The following is a 21,696-nucleotide window of genomic DNA, read 5'->3' as shown; positions in this document are numbered from 1 at the left end:
CATGGCTTAATCTCTTAATGCATATTAATTAGCAAAGATTTGCATTTGTGTGGTAAAGGGTTTTATGTGTACTGAAACCAAAATGTTAGTCTGTAAAGCTAGAGCAAAGCATTTGAAAATAATTTACATTTAGTCATTTAATGCAGTTTAAATTAAATGTCCTATAGTAGGTTGTTTATGATGATTCTAAGAGACTGCAGCACTGCAGTGGAGGTTATGTGATTTGACTTGAGTGAGGGATGAATGCACTATGCAGAGAAAGGGTGGGCTGGCCTCTCAAAAACCCTCTCAATGGCCCTTCTGTGTGTAGATTACCAGCCTGGTGGACTAAAGTTGGGTAATCAACACATGACACACTGACACAGCAAAGCGGCACAAACACACTGCAAAAACAGCATTGTCACACCCACACAAATATCATTAAGGAAGGAATTAGTGGGACAACAAGGTTGGCAACCGGTGGATGAGCAAAATGTACATACCTTGCAGAGGAGCAAAAACCCTGAAGGTTAATATCAACTTTGCATGTTCCTGCATGAAATGACCAGACAGGCATTATCTAAGAACTGTTGTGTTCAGTAGCTTTGTGTGGGGAACCCTCTCGTTCATGAAGATCTTGATCTTTTACATGTGGAGCTCGCTGCTGTTGCTAGGCAACCTGCTAGCCAGCAAATCGGGAGCGTTCACTGATGACGTCTTCCTGGATGATGACTAGCTCTTGAATGAGAAGAAAGTACACAGTGTTCAGATGTACTTTTTAAATGAACAGATCTATTCAGGCAAAGAATTCTAAATTTAGAAATAAAGGTGAATTCTTTGCATGAATAACTATTTTTTTAAATTAACACTTTGTACATTTATCTTGAAGGAATTGGCACCAAAGAGTGGGTGTATTGCTTAATAATGGGACATTGCATTTCATTCCTCTTTCGTGTGATAACCTGCTTAATTATTTGTGCCTATTTCAATACAACCACATGCACACATACAACATTTAAAGAATGTCTATGTACAATGCTCTTTTAAGCTGCTTATGTATTGGGCCCTGTGTGTGTTTGTGAGTACACACATACAAAATACAAAATGCTTTTGGCAGAATGGAATTGTTTTGCCTTGGAACATGACCGCTTCATTTTATTTGAAATAGTTGTCAGCCATTCCAAAATGTCATATATCTGGAAATGGAATTGATGGTCTTTCATACCAAAAGGCAGTAGATGGTATAAAAAAGCTGTTTGCAGAAACTTAGCTAATACTTTGCTTGTTTGTTAGGTTGTATTTTACTTGATACTGGTGTATTTTATTCATCTGATAATTTACAAAATCGATACTCTCATACCTTTGCTCGGTTAAACGTATTCTTCATCTGCAATGTATTAGGACAAACATAAATGTTGTAAAATACTTGACATGTTCAGTGTGTAATGTTGTCCATCAATATGAAAATAGTGATCATGTTTTTAGACACACCCTATAATCTTGACTGGATTTATGTTGTCTTTGTTGTGTAACCAAAACTTTCAACTATGAAACCGCATCTGTGCAGTCATTGTATGTTCTGAGAAGACACACCCCTTCAAGCAATGTTGACATTGGCATGTCTAATTAAGACTAATTATTCAGAACGTGCCTCTACCTGGTTATAGAATATGCATAATTGAACAGCTTCTTAAATGCTAAAAGAGGATCCATTGGCACCAGCAATAGAACGTAATTGTGTATATTCTACCTAGAAATACACACATGAACTCCTGTACGCCTCTCATAAAATAAGAAAGAAAAAAAAGAGTAATAACAAACATAATGTAAAAATACACTTTTGTATTGTTGCCTTCATTAATACATCATAATCTTTTTAAATGCAGATATTCTGATTTCAGTTCAGCTGCAAGAATGCTAGATAGCCCCCTCTGCTGGTCAAAAGTGCATAGTTTCGATAATGTTTTCATAAATAGAGAGGACTGAAATGGTATGACTGCACAATTTAAGAAAGAAAAAGTGAAGCAGCATTACATTAATGCATAAGCTCAACGATGATGGGCTCAGAAGGCTGGAACATAGTCAGTACTTACACCAACTCCCTGATGTCCCACCCAGGATTACACCAGGCATGCTACAGCCAAAAGCTAGGTTAAGTCATTATCAACTACTTAGGATATAATCTAACATTCTGCAACCTAAACTACTTGAAAATTGACAATAGCCTATAAAGAAATGAGAAATATTTTCTCATTGCACAAACATTTTTGAAAACTTTATTAGATCATGAAGTGCACTCCATACTCTAATGACAACGTCCAAGTCATCGACTGCTTCACCATGCAAGCTATTCAAATCCTCTGAATTTTAACCAGTAACATCAGCTTTACTCAGCTAAGCGATACTTTTATTCAGAACCTGCCCTTAGTGCTACAAATATAGATGTAAAGCAAAGAAACAAACAAACTATATATACAAAGGATTACTCACTCACCCTCCTCTAGGCAATTGTTTTCCTCTACCAGAGGCCTGGGAGCTTGGGGGTCCTGCATAGTTGCTGTTCCCAGGACTGTGCTCTTCTGGATGGAGATGTTAGATGTTGCTCTGATTACTAACAGAACCACTGTTGACTTCACCTTCCACATGTATTCCAGTGCTTCTCCGAGCCCTTGGTATTTCTCAAGCTTGTTCCTTGCTCCTGATGTTGCTATCACTACGGCCCTCTTCTGCTGTTTATCAACCACTGTTATGTCCACTTAGGTAGCCTTTACCATTTTGTCTATAGGTATCTGGAAGTCCCACAGGGTCTTAGCATAATCATTCTTCACCATCTTTGGGGGTATATCACACTTTGACGTTGGAACTTCCAGACTGTACTTGGCACCGTTGTTTCTGTATTCTATGCCAGCTACTTGGTTATAGTGTTCCATGTATTCTCTCTATTATGTGCTGGGTCTCATGCTCTAGGGAGCTTTTTCTTGCCACTATCGCCCTTTGCTAGCTCACTGGGGGCTTAGACATTTATAAAGCTGCTTTGTGACATCTGTTGTAAAAAGCGCTATATAAATACATTTCACTTGACTTCTTGCCAGTGCCTTTCCGCTCATGTATTGAGTCATCTGCCTATTCATTTTAGCCTCAATAATGCCTCACAGGAGCTTCCATGTGGTGCAGAGACGGTAGTTGGATGGAACTGCTTTTCTGGGGGTCCTTCAGGATCAGGACTGTCTGGCCTTCAGTTAACCATTAAAGGTGGGTTCCATCCATTACCAACTGGTTCATTTGTGCTGCCAGGCGCTCATGGAGTGCAGTCAGCTTCTTCAGCCAGTAGGCATGGGCCATGTCAGGTCCTGGAGCTGTCCAGCTCTTTATACTTGAGACCATTTCTTGGACATCTGCTAGTGTGATGGTTACTAGATCCTGTTCAGGGAGGTTGCTGTGGTCTGTTCTCTGGTTCACTAACCACTGTATTGTTGTTGTACAATGCCTCCTCCCATATGCCTTTCCAGTATTTCTCAGTTTCAAGGTTTGGTGGGTCTGTGCTATTACCCTGCCACCAAGAGTACACCAAGGGAAACCTGTAAGACTTACAGACCAAGATTAAGCCTGAACCTATACTACAAAGAATTTTCAATAATGTTGGGCAATGCCATGTAGACAAAAACCAAATTTATTCACTGAACCTACTTCTATGTATTCAAACCTATGCACACATATTGACAAAATGAACACCTATTTTTAACAATAAAGAATCTTTATGTATTCACTCGAAGAATATTTTTCAACTGGTCTTTCGGAATTGTCTTACATGCATCGAAAAAGATATTAAAATATTAAACATTTCCAACGTGAATCCACACGATGGCGAACGCGTATACTTTGAGAAAATTCTCGTTCTCGTTGTTACCTGGTCATGTGATTCCAAGTACCAAGATGGCGTCTGGACAGCAATGGGTGTTAGTTGAGATGGTGCAAGCATTTTACGAGGTTAGTGTCATTTTTACAGTGATTTTGTTTTCCACGAAGTTTTACGAGTTGTGTTGTTTCCGTATTTAAATAGGAAATGTGATCGAATTCATAAAAGCACGCGTAGCCTACCTACTTACCTAGTTAACTAACCTAACAGTCCAGGAAGTAAACTTGGATTGCCTGACAACCTAGCTAGGTTATCATATCTAAATAGTTAGTATAATTTATCTGCTATTAGTCTGAACTAATAGCTACTTCACATTAGCTAACTACATTAATCTAAATGTGCATCCAATGTATTTAGACCCAGTTTATTTGTGAATATGCATAACCTACAAAATCTCATAAGTAGACGTTTGACAATTATTTTATATAGTTAGCTAGCTAGCTAACGTTAGTTAAGATAGCTATGTGATGGTCTTTGAAAATCCAACTAACTAATTCTACACGGTCTTTACTGGTTTATATAGCTGTTGTGTAATCATGGTACTTTAGTGGGTGGGGGCATGGTATAGTGTATTGGGGTAATGTTGGTCTGGGTATAGGTTGCCCAGAACTGGCTGTGGTACTCAATAAGACGCTAACCAGCGTTAGCTAGGTTAGTTGTACAGGTGCCTGCTGAATAAGGTTTACAAGGACTTAGGCTAATGGGACAAATAAACATTGCAAGATATGTTTTTCAGTTACATAGTATTCAAAAATGTAGTAGTAATAAAAACTAGGAATACTTTTTTTCATGCTTACTCCAGATTTAAGGAAAACATTTGTGGTAACCAAATGCAATGCTGAACATACCTTTTGCTTTGCTTGATATGATAAGGAGCTTCCGTTCCTAGGGATCAATTGTATGTGTGATAACATTTTGTCGCACACACACCAAAACACCCTATTTGTAATGTTAGGGGTGGTTTCATAATATCCTGTCAATATCATTTCTAGCATTTTCCCGTTTTACCATCAAAGACTTTTAATGAACTTTTGGTAAGGATTTAAAAATTAGCACAATTTTTAGGCTGTAGTTCCAGGCCTTGAAATGTTTCACTGTTGCTCTGCTGCACTGCTGTTGCACTGATGTATGTTAATAGATAATAGATTAAGTACTGCATATTGTTTATCTGGTATTAGAGTAGTGCATGTCTGCATTTTTGATGCCTGTGTAATGGAGCCTCACAAACCACTGTTGAGCTTATCCTGAGGTCTGTAAGCATTCTGTGAGTCCAAGTGTTCTGTATGTTTTTATCTGCTCACACTTTTAAAGTGACTGGGTTGAACTGCTTTTCATCTTCTTCTTTTAAAGTTCAGTGGTCAGATAAAACAAATGGAAAGCAACTCCTTCTCTTTTCTGCTTCTAGGCACCAGCTTATCATTTGATCTTAGAAGGAATCCTCATATTGTGGATAATCAGGCTGCTGTTCTCAAAGACATACAAGTTGCAAGAGAGGTCTGATCTCACTGAGAAGGTATGGGATGCCTGAGGGTGCTACAGTATCATTTACTGTATAAGAAGGTTTAATATCTATTTTTGCTGTTTACCTGAACTGTTACAGATCAATTTTTTTCCTGCCATTTTGGTTTTATAGGTATGGCATGACACGAGCCTAAAATGATTCCTCCTGAAAATGTTCTCACTTTTCCCATGTTGTATTGCTGAACACTTTCTGTTCTTTGATGTTTTAGGAAAAAGAAGAGTTAATTGAGGAATGGCAGCCAGAGCCTTTGGTTCCCACTGTGTCCAAAGACCACCCATCCCTAAATTACGATGTTGTCTCTGGGTACGGTGGCCTGGCACACCTTCCACTTGCTTCTTTCTTGTAACTGTACATCAGGGCATACTGGTTTTGCACTGATCACTGCTTTTTTTTTTTTTTTTAATGATGCTTGCACCAGCATGACCTATTCATGTAGCTGTCTTCTTCCAGATGGAAGAATAATTGCGGTGTGCTTTCTGTGCGTTCCTTCTTAATACTAATGCTTCTGTGTTCCCTTTACAGCCCTCCAAGCCACAAAATTATTGTAAATGGAAAAGAGTGCATTAACTTCGCCTCATTTAACTTCTTGGGCCTGCTCGACAACGAGCGTGTTAAGGTTTGTGCCACTGTGAATGCGGGCATTATCATAAGTGCTTTTCCATGCTTCTTAAAATTCAGACTATATCCAGCACTACACAAGGGTGTTCATATACAGACATGTATTAGTGCATGGTGGATGTGTGACCTTTGGAGTAGCATTAAATGTTTTTATTTTATTTTATTATTTTATTTTTTTATTTTGCAGCAAAAGGCCCTGGCATCTCTTAAGAAGTATGGTGTGGGTACCTGTGGCCCAAGAGGCTTCTATGGAACTTTTGGTAGGTGATCTCATTGTCAGGTGGAAAAACAGAGTGGTGCTTGAAAGTCTGAGGACCCTTTAGTAATTTCTATATTTCTGTATAAATTTAACCTAAAACTTCATTTGATGGTCACACAATTCCAAAAAGTAGAAAAAATGAATCAAACAATTTAGACAAAGATATTAGACACTCTCATTTATTTAGGGAGAAAAATTATCCAATGTTACACATCTGTGAGTGGCAAAAGTATGTGGGCCTTTAGGATTAGCAGATAATTTGAAGGTGAACTTTGAGTCAGGTGGTGTCGGTAAATGGGATATCAATAAGGTGTGAGTGGGCACCCAGTTTTAGTTTTAAAAAAAAAGTATGATCTTCACAATACATGTTTGTGTTATGGCACAAAGAAAGGAGATTTCGGAGGACCTCAAAAGAAGAGCTGTTGATTCTCATCAGGCTGGAATAGGTTACAAAACCATATCTAAAGTTTGGACTCCACTAATACACAGTGAGGCAGAATGTGTACAAATGGAGGAAATTTAAGCCCGTTATTAACCTCCTCAGGAGTGGTTGACCAACAAAGATCACACCAAGAGCAAGGAATGAATAGTCCGTGAGGTCTCGGACAAACCCAGGGTAACGTCTAAGCAAATAAAGGCATTTCTCACATTAGCTAAGTTTTATATTTGAGACTACCATCAGGATAACACTGAACAACAATGGTGTGCATGGCAGAGTTGCAGAAAGCGCTGCTCTCCAAAGAACGTGGCTGCCTGTCTGCTGTTTGCTAAAGATCACATGGAAGAGCCGGAAGGCTTTTGGAACAATGTTTTGTGAGCAATATGGATCTTTTTTTGTGTAAATGAGAAGCATTGTTTGGAGAAAGGAAAACGCTATTCCAGCATAAAAACATACTCATTCTATAAATGACAAAGCACTTTTGTAAGTTGCTCTGGATAAGAACATCTGCCAAACGCTGTAAATGTAAAAACCTCATTCCTTCTGTGAAACGGTGGTGGTAGTTTCATGGTTTGGTCCTGTTTTGCTGCATCTGAGCCAGGGTGGTTCATGGGGGGAAACCCATAAAAAGCAAATGTTCACATACATATCTAAGTATCAAAAGTAATATTAAATCATTTTCCTCAATAAATAAATTAGAGTCTAATATTTTTGTGGCATTTGTTTGATTTGGTTCTCTCTATCTACTTATAGGACTTTTGTGACAATTTGTTTTGGTCAAATTTATGCAGAAATACAGAAGTCTCTATAGTGATTCACAAAGTTTCAAGCACCACTGAATATTCTATACTTTCCTGCATGTTTGGAATCAAGTTTCAAATAAGAATTGTTCAGTAAATGACTTTGGTAACCCTTTTTCTAGATGTCCATCTGGAGTTAGAAGAGCGCTTGGCTAAGTTTATGAGGACAGAAGAGGCCATTATCTACTCCTATGGTTTTGCCACTATCGCCAGCGCCATTCCGGCATACTCCAAGAGAGGCGACATTATCTTTGTGTAAGTGCTTGTGAGTTGTACACATGTGTTATGAGCCAGAGACCTTTCTTTTGCAGCCCCACATGTTTTTCTATGTTTCTATATTTTCTGCATGACATCCCGTATGGGTTATACTGTGGACTGCGATGCACTGACCTGTGATATTGCAGATATTCAGCATGTCAATATGGGAATTTGTGATCTCCGTGGTCATTTCCACAGGGATGAGGCGGCATGTTTCTCTATCCAGAAAGGCCTACAGGCGTCCCGCAGCCTGATCAAGTACTTCAAACACAACGACATGGAGGACCTGGAGAGACTGCTGAAGGAGCAGGAGCTTGAGGACCAGAAGGTGAGGAAGAGGAGGGCCAAGGAAACTGCAGGGCCCATGCACCACACGCTCTAGCTACAAGGGGCTAGCAAAGGAAGCAATCAATAATTGGCCCTTCAGAAACTGTTGAATAATGTATTTTTTGCTACAATATAAAATTATATTGTATATAAAATTATATTTTTTGTGTGTGTACATGTGTGGTTTTCATCAGAATCCACGGAAGGCCAGAGTCACCAGAAAATTCATTGTTGTAGAGGGGCTGTACATGAACACTTCAGATCTCTGCCCTCTCCCAGAGCTGGTGAGGGAATGAAGTGTTCCTAGTTTTCCTTAACTAGGGTTGGACTTTTTTTCTCCCCAAATTATTAGAGCTGACTTAAAGGGATTTGTAGCCATCACCAGACTTGTAATGATTCTTGGAGGACAAGAATGTAAGTTTTTGTTGTTTGGTTAACCAGCAATTTCCAATGCACTCTGCATACAGGATGCATGGCTAGTAAGTTATCATTGTGTGTGTGGTCTGCTATGGCAGGTGAAGCTGAAGTATAAATATAAAGTGCGCATCTTTATGGAGGAGAGCATGTCGTTTGGTGTGCTGGGAGAGCATGGACGAGGGGTCACAGAGCACTTCGGAGTCAGTGTGAGTCACAGTGTCCCCTCACATTTCACTCTCCCTGTTACTTGTTTTGCTACTCCAAAATAATGGCTACCATAGGAAATGTAAGACTGCAAGGAACAGTTAATATTTTACATATGAAACACTAATGGAATTCCATTATGGGGTTGGGTGAGTAGGCAGGTATTTGGCTATTGAAAGTCTTACTGAAATTGTGATTTACATTTTAGATTGATGACATAGATCTCATCAGTGCCAACATGGAGAACGCAGTGGCTTCTATAGGCGGATTCTGTTGCGGACGATCATTTGTTATTGATCATCAGGTATACACTTTACCATACTTCTTGCAGTACCACATGTGTTGTCCTGCAAAAACAGTCTAAATATGTAGTGTAGGATCTAATCATTTTGGAGCTGTGTTTGCTCTGAATACAATTAATTTAAAACTTTTAATGAATAATCTCTACCTCAGTGCGTGAATGATTGATTAAAAAAATGGGTGTAGTTCCATACATGTGCGCTTTGGAATGTGCCCCCATGAAGTATGCTTTCATTATGAGAATGCAGTCCAGATCCTTGGGAGGAAGGACCACTTGATCATTGGCTGTTAGACACACTCATATGAACAGCATTTCTTGGGGATGAATTTGGATGACTGCTGGAATTTATTATTCAGAATATTGAAATACTGTTGAGTGGTAACATGTCTGAAGTGGCACATTCCACTGATCCGTCATCCGTGTGTATATGGTAGCGTCTGTCTGGGCAGGGCTACTGTTTCTCAGCATCTCTCCCACCCATGCTGGCTGCTGCTGCTATTGAAGCTCTCAACATCATGGAGGAGGATCCAGGTTCGTGTTTAAAGTCTAGCCCTCAGAATCTTTATTCCTACTTCATCTGTCTTTGCATTACCAGGCACCCAAAAGATGTTCAGATTTTGAAATGCAGAATAATTCAGTAGGCGGGAGGAGGGAATCAATCGGGATTTAATTTAAAAAAATACATTAAAAAAAAAAAGAGAGAGAAAGCACCTTCTCACAATTGAACTGGCAAGACATCAGAGAGAGAGACTGATATTCTCCTGATGTAGACCATATGCGAAGCTGGAGAAAATTTTACACTTAACTGTTGGGGAAAAAAAGAGTGGGGGAGCTGCTAACAGACACCAGACCTAGGTCTGCTATCTGCAGAAACACATAGATCACACTAGATTCTTCCCATCCATTCACAATCAGATTTGAAAAGATGAGCTGATCTTATTTGAGACTGGAATCTGTACTGAGTTATTTCTGATGATCTTAGATCTTTGATCTTTTAGGATCTAATGTGTGAAACTGATCCTAATGTAGGGAAAATTGGCCAAGCTTGTTTATCATGTTTCAGCAGTAGTGGCCCAGAGGATGGGTCTTTCTGTGATGGCTGCTAAATTCTCTACTGCTTTAGAGGCTGGGCATCAGCTCTCCTTACCTTTCACTCACACACCATAAAGTTATTTTATTTCTGTTATTCAGGAATTTTTACCATCCTGAGGGGAAGATGCCAACGTGTCCACAAAGCATTGCAAGGGTAAGCCATCTTCACTCCCAGTGTTTTTCCCATGAAGAAGAAACGTATGCTTAATACAGTCCCAAAAGCACAGACCTCTAAATCCAAAGCTTCTTACCAAGAAATGTGATGTAGCTCGTGAAAACAAATGGGTTGTTATTTTTGGAAAAAAAATTCTGTCTGAATCACTTTTGACAAACAAAATGAGGTTCCTGAGCGTTAGACTTATGATGACTGGTACTATATTTGGCCTGCATTATTGCTCACCCTGTTATCTAATCTCATACGTTGTTACATTAATTACATTAAATTTAAATAAAAAATAGTACGGAGTTCCTTTTGGTCTCCATGCTGTGTGGTAATATAAAAAAATGAGCACTTTACTATTATAGATAAATGCGTATCCCTGTTATGTTACTCTGACATACTGTAGCCATTACTAACTACTATTTGTAGTCTGTTATTGAGAAGCCTTCCAGTGATTATGGCCTTCTCTTGTGGGCGGTGTTTTGTAGCATTCCAGGTTTGAAGGTGGTGGGCGAGGTATTTGCTCCAGCACTTCATCTCCAGCTTGAGCAGAGCACAGGATCCAGAGAGAGTGACATCAGGACACTGCGGGGTGTTATCGACTACGTATGTCACAGGCCCATATAATATGTCTCAAGCATACTAAATGCTCTAACCTTTGGTCTGCTTAATATAGTGCACTTTTTTAGCTTACGTGCAGTAGTTTTTACACAAATGCAGAGACTCCTGAAGGATCAGCAGGGAAGATCCTGAAGACATGCACCTCTGGCAGGACTGGAAAGCACTACTATAGTAACTCAGCCAGCATTATATAGTTTGATTTGATTGTATTCATTAATTTGAGTCGTCTTGTTTGTTCGGCTGCAGTGTTTGGAAAGACAAATAGCTCTCACACAGGCTCGCTATCTAGACAAAGAGGAACGCTTTCTTCCACCACCAAGGTAACCTTTAGTTTATTCATATTTTACATTTTTTATTCAATAAAAAAAATTCTAAAATTATAACTTGGACCATTTTTATTTATGCCTGTCTGGAAATGAACATTTTGCTTACATGTCGGACTTTTGTTTGTTTTTATATTTGTCATGAGCTTTACTCATATCTGATGTGATCGTGTTCTGCATGAATTCTTTTGGCATCCCCAGTATTAGAGTTGTAGTGACTGTTGAGCAGACAGAAGAGGACATTGAGAAAGCATCATCATGCATACGAGAGGCGGCTATCTCTGTACATCAGAGATCGCAAGATCGCAGCTTGGTGACGGACACTGCTAGCAACAGGCAGCCTTTCAGCTGATCTCTCATTCTGAGGGGAAAGAAGGGGACACTCCTGATCAGCTGTGTACATGTCTAATGCAACCACCACTAAAGTTGGGACCTTACCTAGGGAAGACTCAGCATAACTTGCATTATCATTATTGCATCTGCTTGCATTTCACTACAGATATTAATTCTAAAATGCCAAGTCTCAGTTTCATACTGAAATGAACATAGAATTTTTCTTGTCGGTTCACATCATCAGACCTATTTATTTTCCAGCAATGCTTTCATTAATGGTCACAGTGTTTGACTAAACTACAATAAATACTAAAAACATTTTATATATAAAGTTTTGATAGACCTTGTATTTGTTGTTTTCTACTTTCAACACCAAGTTGCTTTTGTCATGTATCTCAACACCACCATACTCATGAACATGAAAATATACTTTTGTAGCATTGCAAAAATAGATAACAACATCTATAAGATGCTGTAAATGTTATGATACTTAATTTCCACAGGAAAAAAAAGTCAAAACATTTCACCAATGCCTTTTTGTTTGTTTGTGGGGAATTTTTTTTAAAGAAATTATTCATTAAAGAGTTGAAAAATGGCTCAACACACTGTTATCTGGCCAGTTATATTGGGAAACAATGCCACATGATAAATGTCATACATATGCATACATCACCCACAGCTACATATATGTTAATAGGGGACCAGGGAGGAGGGGAGTGAAGGAAAGGAAAGATTTTTTATATATATATATATATATATATATATATATATATATGTGTGTGTGTGTGTGTGTGTGTGTGTGTGTGTGTGTGTGTGTGTGTGTGTGTGTGTGTGTGTGTGTGTGTGTACACATACACATTTTCCATTTGTTGTATGAGTGTCAGCTTGATTGCTATTGCTTGACTGTGTTTTTCGATAATGATAACTTTCGTAACTTATGTCAAAGGTTCTTGTCTGATTTACCGGAATGATCTCTTTTTATCTGTTTGAATTGTTGAATTGAATAGGTTTAATGATCTGTTTTAAACCCATGCTGTATGGGGTTTTAATTTACAAAATACACTGGGTGAATAAATTGTAGAATGCTGCGAGTTTATTTCATACAGAAAGAAACGGGACAGGTTACGAACTTAAAACAATTCAACAGGGTGTTATAATTACTATTTTTGAAACGGTTTTGCGTAATTAGAGTTCGTATTTGTACATATGTCATTTTCTTTGGAACATATCGCCCGTAGGTGGCGCATTTAATTCGGCATATCAAACTTCCCTGTTCTCCTGCTTCCCTCCTTTGGGATAGATCCATCCTACGTCATGAGTTGCTGGAGTTGTTCTGCGCTCACTTTTTTTTAGAAGACGTTTGGGACTCAGGACCAGAGAAGGTCGACGATCATCTTTAAGTTGTGCGTAATGAAACGCGCCATTATTTTGGAAACCAACCACCAAAAACAAACGTTTCATTCACTGCGCACCTGAGACTTAAGCAAGACGCGGGTTGTTGTTTACAAAGACTTTTAAACCACTCTTAGGTGTTCTACCTCACAATAGAGCCCAGAGCCTCCCAATACCTGAGTTGGATGTCGGATGCCCCGTTCGTAGCTTTTACCGCATAAAGCTGGGCGCGCACTTATTCCGTGGAAGGATGCATATATCAAGGATTACTTTTCGAATTTTGATTAATCCCGTGAAAACTCTTATTCTGGCTATGTCTGTCCTGGCAACTTCGAGGACGGCAGGTAAGTTTTCGATTTTCGACAAATAAACACTGCAATTAAGTATAAAGTATAGCGGAGGGAAAAACAGTGAAGTGTTAAAGATAGATGTTCTCGCAACCACAGTAAAACACAAGAGATTAAAATGCTACAGAATTACGTTTTTTATTGACCGTTAACCTCGGTTTTTATTGACCGTTAATTTTCACCTGTAGTGTGTATAATTTATGGTGCTCAGGGAGAAACTGCACTATTATATTAACTTTGCATAATTCGTACCTAATTTGGTCCCCAGGATGTGCGTAATAGTGTTTCGCGATTGATCACAGTTTATAATTTGGGCTCGCCTGAAACTATATGTACATTATGCAGTAATCTTGATTAAAATCCGCATTTTTGAAATACGTCATTACAAATTGTGAATGTAACTTGCACTTTCATTTAGCAAACAATTAAATAAACTAGAAATGTGACATAATTAGATGCATATTTGAATCACTCGCCTTTGTTGGAATTGCTAATTCATTTACCTCCCCGCGGGGGGTGACAGATGTCGATATTTCCTGTTCTGAGCTCGCGATTTTTGGCCTTGCCATTTGGTATGAAGTTAAGGGGGCTGGGGAAGAGATTTGGGAACGTAGATTCTCCATGAACCCTATTATCAATATTGCCTGTAGTGTCAGAGATCGGCTTATATCTGAAAGTGTTGGCACGGTGCGATGAAATAAACTACCTGGTTGAAGAATATATTGTAGCGCTCTGCATCCAAACTTCTGTAATGATGCATACGTCAATGGATTGTAACCTTGACCAATGCCCACTGACTTAGGCAACATTACAGACACTACAATGACACGACCTCTAAACACTGTCCTGTAGTGGTCGTTTTATCGGCAAAAAGCGTGAATATTTCACCAGTGGGCGACTGCGATATCATTGCTTCTAGTTAAAGGCCCGTGGGGGGTACGTTTGCGGCAAACCGCGGGAGGGTTACCTCTTTGGTGACAACCACTCACACCCACTAGAAAGGTGTAGGGATATTCAACAAGGCCATTGACATGGTAATTGATTCACTTGCTAATAACAGTCCTTGAACCCACAGGCAATTGTCTCAGAGCCAAACAAAGGAGGGCTTTTGTTTGAAAGGAGGGCTGCATTTGTCAAATTTGAATGTTTAATTTCTGTTTCATTCACATTCAGACCTCCCATCTTTGGGTGCATTTTTTGTGATCATATTAGGGGTCAGTCTGTTTTTTGACTCATTGCTTTCATGTTTAATGAGTTTATGCTGTTCAGGAAAGGTGCCCAGTGATATAAAGTCTTGAAATTAAGGGATGCTTACTTGTCATTGTTGTAGTCAGACGTCTTACCACAGAGTTTGCTGGTCAGAGTGCACAGCCATGACATTCCAATTTCCTACCATGTGCAGCACTAATTCAGCAAGGCAAATTTGAACAATAACATCTAGTCAGAGTGATTGATGTTCTGTTTCCCACTGTGTAGTGGCTTGAGCTATGTTTCTGAAGGGGTCTTCGTGAAGACAAGAATAAATAGGTTGAAGAGTTTTTGGTAAGAGATCTGCTGTTGGAAGAAGCACATCTGGCGGGGTATTTACAATGCATATGAACCCTCCCCCATTTAACTGGGGCAGAAAAACGGGTTCTGCCTGGCCCAAGGTAGGGCCAACAAAGAGGTCACTTTGCCCTGATTTATGGAGGAATAAGTAGTTGCAGGGCCTGACTGAACAAAGAAGAAAAGTCCAGGTTGCCCTTTTTTTTTCTTTACGGTGTTTGCCCCTATCCCGAACGATCCTGTTGAGCTGTTAACTGAAGCAGGCAAAGAGGATACTGGATGTGGCTGAAGACTTGGCCAGAGTTCACTCTGTTAATCCAGTGTTAACTGGGCCAGGGAAGGGAACCTTCAAAGTGTCCTGTTCCTGGCAGCTTGCAATGGACTTTGCATTCAAAAGCCATGGATAAAGGCAACTGATTCTATAAGGCCTCTGGATGCAGTAATTTACAAATGGCCTCATCTATAACTGTTCAGAAAGTTGGCCTTTATGATATGCAATTGATATATGTAATTAGGATTCCTGGAGTTCACATTAGTGGATTAGCCTACATTTCAAAGTGCCCTGTGAGGCACCAAGGAGAGAAGCCACATTGGTGGAAATGAATAGGGCAAGATGGGGATTAAATGCACCTTTGTTTTATGTTTAACTTTAATCACAATATGGTGACCAAACATGTAACAGCACTGAACTGATGTGAGCTCGCTGCAAAGACCACTTGCATGCTTATTGAATTGTGGGATAAAGTAAGTGTGTGTGTTTCATGCAAGATTCTTATAGTAGCGTGCATTGATCTGCCTAGGCTGTGTTGGTGCTAGAGTCCCTCACGCTCCCCCTGGAAAGACATGTCAAAATAATGAAAGGCATCCTTTGAGTTCTAGCCAGAAGGCTACAGAAGACTGCAGTTAAGAGGGCTGTGGTCAGCGGTTGTGTATGAAATGGATATATGTTTTTCTAATGTTATTATGCTGTGGAACTGCCATTCCAAAGAGTCCCTAATCAAAACAAGGTAACATTGAGGGTGTGCATCATTTACTTATTTATTTATTTTTTGCCGATGTGCCAGGGCTGGCACTGAAGGTGAATAATCCATTCTCCAAAAAACAAAGTTGGCTCTGAAGCACATCCTGAGGGTGGCAAAGAGATGCCATTCACTATGCAACAGTTCAGCACAGAAGTGAGATCTCAACAGCACAGGATTAGCGAATCTACCACATGTGGAGAGTGCTGAAAGCATCCATAATGAAGAGAGAAGGCAGGGGGACAAGCATCAGGAGACTAGATGAATCGGAGGCCACTTTGTTGCCAAGATGAAGTACTTGCGTTATTGCAGGCTTGGGAGTACAAAAAGACACTTTAATATTGGTGTCTAAGTTTTTTTTTCTTTGTGGGGGTGAGTTTTGATGGTGATCAGTAAACTAAGACATCACTTTTTAAGTTGAAAAAACAGCCTGAAAAACTATGCTGAAGATTTATAAGTGCCTTTCTAGAACTTTTTAGCAAAACTTGACTCTCTACCAAGGTATAGTTCTTCACTTTCACTTTGCAGTTTTCTAAAACTATATACATTTGTGTCTGTCACTGGTGTATACGATGCCTCATGTTTTTTGTCAGGTGTATATTTAACAGAGTGACTGGGATGCACTGTGCAAAATGTGTTATTGTTTTTCTTCTCTCACTTTTTTTCTACATGGTCTGTAGTTGGATGATCCAAGTCTGTGGAATTTCAGCTGACTCTGGTACTTAAGATTTCCTCTGACAGTTTAAGGAACCCAATTCATTCTGCCTCCACGTTAAAACCTATGAAGTGACATTTTTCTGAGAGCCACCCAGTGCTAGACCACAATGAAACTCACTAAAGTTTCAGAACAGAGTGGAGCCAGGGATCAAACTGAATTAACAGTGCACATATTTTATTTTATTTATTTCTCTTTTTTGAGATGTTTTCCCCTGTATAAACCTCTTAAACTTCACTTTAAAAATGCCCTTGATAGAGGCATAATCAGCCTAAAAGGTTTTAATGCTTTTAGAATGTGTGTTTTAACAGTTATACATGAAGAATATTGTCTGACATTTAATCATGTGGGATTAGATAGTAACATACCCCAGGCATTCCCGACTTATACCTTACGTTTTTTTTTGGGATGCGTCTTTGGGAGTGAATCCGAGCCCAGCAACCTAAAATGTAGTCTGTCCTCTCTTCTGACCAACATGATGGCACTAGGCAGAAGAGTTCTCAGGTCCTCAAGGAATGAGTGGCAAGATTATCATGCTTTTTAATATGAAAACAGCAGAAATGGCTCACATTAGTTGTTTCTATAACCCACTGACACAGCACAAAGTAATAAATCATTCAGACTCATACCAAAGTATTTTCTTTGTTCCATCTTTATGCACAAACAATGACCCATCATTAGCTTCTCTAATGCATGCTTCCTTGAGGCTGTTTGGATGATGACTAGTGACCTTTAATCCATAATGAGATTAGACTGATTGATTTCCATCAGGAATTTGAGTATCTTAACAGTAGGCACAAGGATTGACTGTACAGCTGACATAGTAGTCACAGTAGTTTTCCCTGCTGAAATCCCATCAGCAATTGAGCATGTTCAGCACTAATCTGTCCTTAGTAGAGAACTACTAATGTGGTTGCCTTCTGTTGGAAAACTGGATCCCATGTCTGTCCCTGGTGTCATTCTAATGCTAAGGAAATTCTCATGTGTTCTAAGTTTTCCATTTCTTTATCTGTAATGTCGCACAAGGCACTGTAAAATAAAACATTCTGAAAGAATGCTTATTGTTTAGAGCTTTTTTCAACAGGAAATGATTGCCTAGATAATTGTAATATAATCCAACTAAAACATAAATCTCTTCCTTATGCATTTAAAGATGTTTCACAGTACACTGTGAGTTTGTAAAGGTTTATTTTTCTTTGTGTGGGCTGGAATACAGTAATGCATCTCAGATTTGCTCATTTGTGGTTGAAAATGGAAACTCAAGTTAAATCCAGTTTAATTTATAATTATTACAATTCCAATACATCAGCAAGAAATCTCACATTTGTTTTCAAACTTGAGCATTATGTTTTGGCATCAATTTCTCTGTTAATGATGGTGAAATATTTGGCACAATGCCTTTCAGGCTTCAAATGCAATAACTTGGGTCCATAACTACTGCAGCCTGACTTTTTGGAATAGCCTAAAAGCAACATTTTAGGCTTTAGTCTTTGGTAGCATCAACTTCATGCCTGAAAACCCAGGACTATATGTTTCCCTGTGTCAGAGATGCTTGCCCTGCATTTCACCATGGCTTAAAGAACCAATTACAAAAATACTTGAAGTGCTTAAAGTCTAATAGTAGATGTCCTGCTGGGCAAAATACCCAGAAAACTAGTTGTGCATGTCCATAAATACCTCAGGAACTGTTCTGCTGAGGAAATGACCAATTATTTAGTTGATGTATTTCAGACTCTCTTTAAAAAGTTGTTTTTAATCTGGCGATTTATAAGATGCTAATCAAAAGCAATGTGGGCATAACATCATGGAGATTTGTGTGTGTGTGTGTGTGTGTGTGTGTGTGTGTGTGTGTGAGAGAGAGAGAGAGAGAAATCTTTCCAATTGAAGTCAAGTCATCTTTAATGTTATTCTCAAGGGGTGGATTATGGGTGTAACTTATAAATGATGATAAGGATGAATCAGCAGTAGGGCAGACTTCAAAAGCATTTGTCATGGAACAAATATCCCATTGACTCATACTGTTGAACACATCAAAGGGAAGTAGAGGAGATTAATCAATGACTCTGAGGAGAAGATATTCTTTGAGTTGGGTTTTTTTTTGTTTTGTTTTGGGGGGTTTTTTTGCTGCAGGGAATTTGATTAATAATTGTAGCACTATGAAAACGGGTGTTAATGTTTCAGATCCTCTCATCATTTGTAGCTTCCTAGTCTTTTAAGACATATCTGTAATGAAATGATTGAGAATATGTGCAGGGATAGCAGGGCAGTGATGATTGATGGCTTGTATGTTCGTTACATTTCGTTAAACCTTTTCCATAAAGCAAATTTACACAAAACAAGAGAATGGCAAAATAATAACTGCTGTAAGAAAAAAAAAATCTGTCCCCACCCACTATTTTCAAATTTTTCTGACAAATTTTGGTAACTAACTCTTAAAGCTGATTTGCACCTCTCTTAGGCATGAGGGTTCATGAAAACCTCCTCACTCTTGCCGCACTTCAGTGCTCCGATAAACAAATGTAAACCCCTTCTGCATTAATTCATCAAGGACTGTGAAGAGCATTGCATGCCCCAGCTGTCGGAGAGGTTGAGCGGATTATGGAAGTCTGCCAAAGGCGGATGGAGTGCCTAAGGGCCTTTTACGTGCACCCATCATGTATCTGTCTGCACCAAGCCAGGGCCTCGTTCCCTGCCTGTCCTCCAGGTGTTCGCTTCGAAGTGCTGGCATTCCAGAAGATGGTAGCACTGCCTGGTGCGGGGCCTGTGAGGGAGTGGTCAGGCAGGAGACTGGGGATATACGTGCCAAAGAAAGTGAGAACTTTTGCAGAGGCATGGCATGTACTCAAAATGGCCTCCAATTATGTGTAGTGCTGACAGAAGAGGGTGAAATATTTTTTGTTTAACTTTCGTGGTTGTGCTATTAGGCAATGGAATGGATATGGTTTGTTACTAGTGAACTTGAAGTGAACTCTTTAAATGCCATTGTGATGTCTTATTGCTGATGGCTTCAAATGCAGTGAAACTTTAAATTCATTCAGAAAGAGGGATGAAGGAATAATGTTTAGGAATAGTTTTGTTTGTGTGCTATATGGGTATTTGAAATTTATCTAACAACAATGTTGTATCTTGTCATAGTTATCTAACATTCCATTAAACACTGAGAAATTCTAGGGAGAAAAATGGAGATTGTTCTAAAGATTGACTCCATGCCAGTGCTTGCCACATCCCAAAGCTGTTTTTTTTTCTTTAGTTTGCACACACATTTTAAACAAATGATACAATCAGAATGGACAAAACCCTAGGACACACAAGACTTTATCTGGTTCATCCAAAGTATTTCTATGCCAAAGTATGTATTATTATTAGTTGTGATTTTGAATTCATATATTATGCACAAACTTGCAGTGCATTGTGCTTCTCACTTTTGTATTTTTTAAAAACATTTTTATGTGAATGGAAATTTTCATCCATTTTCGATTTTCAACATGTGGTGCAGAGATGGTTGGAGGTGCAGTTGAGCTATTTCTTTCTCTAACAAGCCATTAAGCAAGACTCTGCAGTCTGTTGTTAATTTAGCCTGTAAACAAATGCAGGACATTTGTCTTACGTTGGATGGCGCATACTTCCGCATGTGTGTAACTGCATTCAACATGAGCGGCTTTTGTTTTACGTTGTTATGCTGCCCCCCCCCCCCCCCCCCCCAAAAAAAAGCCTGAAGGCTCTTTTCTACTTCCTCTAAGTTAATTAGAACAAATGGCTCTGAATCCAAACACATGCATGTGTACCTCTCCTCCTTTTGATGGTGACAGGATAAGCTAAATTCTTTTCCTCCAGTGTAAAACCATGACCATACTTTAAATTTCTGGTGGAAAATGTTGAATATTTTGACTGACTCCAAAATGCTCTTTTAAAATTGTCTTGTGGGGTAGTTACTTTTTTTAAGCCAGAAATGATGCGTGAATAACAGGTGCTTAACAAGCTCTGTGAGAGAGTTTCTAGCACACAGATGCTTGGCTAATCACAGTTTGGTGATGGAGGCTGAGGAAAAATATGAGGGAATATCACAGCACTAGCAGTTTAGTGTACAAAATTGAAACTACATATGATTTACACCTTCACTGATGTACAGGTCTCTTGTTGATTTCAAACAACGAATTATTTTGCAGAACCATTTTGCCTAAATATTCTGTTTAGAATATTTTGGTCTTAGCTTTATGCAATGGAATTCCTGTAGTATACTTTGTGAGCTCTAACTCCCATCCTTTCCCTCATTTTGAATGTTTTTCCTTTATGACTTCAAGGGAAAGCCCCATATTTACGAGATGGACACTGTTGTTTTAAGCCAGCCATTGGGATGAAATTACCTTCAGTAAACCACCCTGATGATAAGGGCTCTCCCTGTTGCTGGTTGGAGATAGCATCTGGGGTTTGCGTTTGGTGCAAATGCCAATAGAATGCATACAAATGATAAGATCTCCCAGCAGATGACTCAGGCATACTGGTACTATAAAGACAGTAATGGATTTGATGGTGGTTGTGCTGGATGGTCAGTATGTCCATATTGTAGTCAAAAGTATAAGGGTAAAAGGCTCAGTCAAAATAGGGTTTAGTGATGTAAATACTGTAGTGCTAGCATAGTCTTGATGCTGTGGTATTATTATGGTATACTTTTGCAACAGAAATGACCCTTAAGTCCCCTGTCTAGCACATTTGCTAGTTAAACATTGGTGGCCTTTATTGTCGCCATTTAAGCATTTGTGCAAAATCTGTTTTTCTACTTATTTGAAGAAAAATTCATTAGTGTCCATTAAGTGGAAAAGAACTCCACAGTGACATCTGCTGTTAATTACTCTGCATCTTTGTGGCTTATGTTTTGAGCATAATGTTATGTCCGCATTGCTTTTGGTTAACATCTTGCACTGTTGTTTCTCACTCTATTGTACACATCTTTCTCTCACCACCCTCTTTTTTTTTTCTTTTTGTCTCCATTTGTTTGTTTTTTGTGCTCTCACTTCTTAAGCATGTCTGATGCCATAATGTTTATAACCCCGTCGACTTTTAATCGGGGCACAACTCGTACGCATGCACACGTGTACATATACTTTTGCA

At 39.1% G+C, this 21,696-nt stretch overlaps 2 protein-coding genes across 4 annotated transcripts in view; both read left to right on the top strand.

Annotated features, from left to right (window-relative positions):
* Nucleotides 1-3,900: 3,900 nt before the first annotated feature.
* sptlc1 (serine palmitoyltransferase, long chain base subunit 1) lies at nt 3,901-12,172 on the top strand. 2 transcript variants are annotated; one of them, XM_027008995.2, is made up of 15 exons: nt 3,901-3,966; nt 5,301-5,408; nt 5,626-5,720; nt 5,940-6,033; nt 6,223-6,295; nt 7,656-7,788; nt 7,990-8,119; nt 8,313-8,402; nt 8,634-8,741; nt 8,948-9,043; nt 9,475-9,571; nt 10,232-10,286; nt 10,781-10,898; nt 11,160-11,233; nt 11,438-12,172. In XM_027008995.2, exons 1-15 carry the CDS (start codon nt 3,913-3,915, stop codon nt 11,586-11,588), a joined length of 1,476 nt encoding a protein of 491 aa, XP_026864796.2. In that variant the 5' UTR covers nt 3,901-3,912; the 3' UTR covers nt 11,589-12,172. The 2 variants fall into 2 exon arrangements, 1 of the variants encoding a protein (XP_026864796.2); XR_003410549.2 differs by lacking the exons at nt 8,313-8,402; nt 8,948-9,043; nt 9,475-9,571; ... (2 more) ...; nt 11,160-11,233; nt 11,438-12,172 and adding an exon at nt 8,471-8,532 and having other exon boundaries at nt 3,906-3,966; nt 8,634-8,658.
* A 733-nt stretch (nt 12,173-12,905) lies between these two features.
* ror2 (receptor tyrosine kinase-like orphan receptor 2) overlaps nt 12,906-21,696 on the top strand; it is a 60,774-nt gene continuing 51,983 nt past the window's right edge. For both annotated transcript variants that reach the window (XM_027009002.2, XM_035535440.1), the window contains exon 1: nt 12,906-13,305. In XM_027009002.2, the coding sequence (XP_026864803.2) occupies nt 13,212-13,305 (94 nt within the window). In that variant the 5' untranslated portion in view covers nt 12,906-13,211. The remainder of the gene's footprint in view (nt 13,306-21,696) is intronic.

The sequence above is a fragment of the Electrophorus electricus genome, chromosome 17 (genome assembly GCF_013358815.1).
Source record: "Electrophorus electricus isolate fEleEle1 chromosome 17, fEleEle1.pri, whole genome shotgun sequence".
Classification (NCBI taxonomy): domain Eukaryota; kingdom Metazoa; phylum Chordata; class Actinopteri; order Gymnotiformes; family Gymnotidae; genus Electrophorus; species Electrophorus electricus.
Note: the sequence above shows the minus strand (reverse complement) of the source record. Positions and strands in the feature narration are given on the sequence as shown.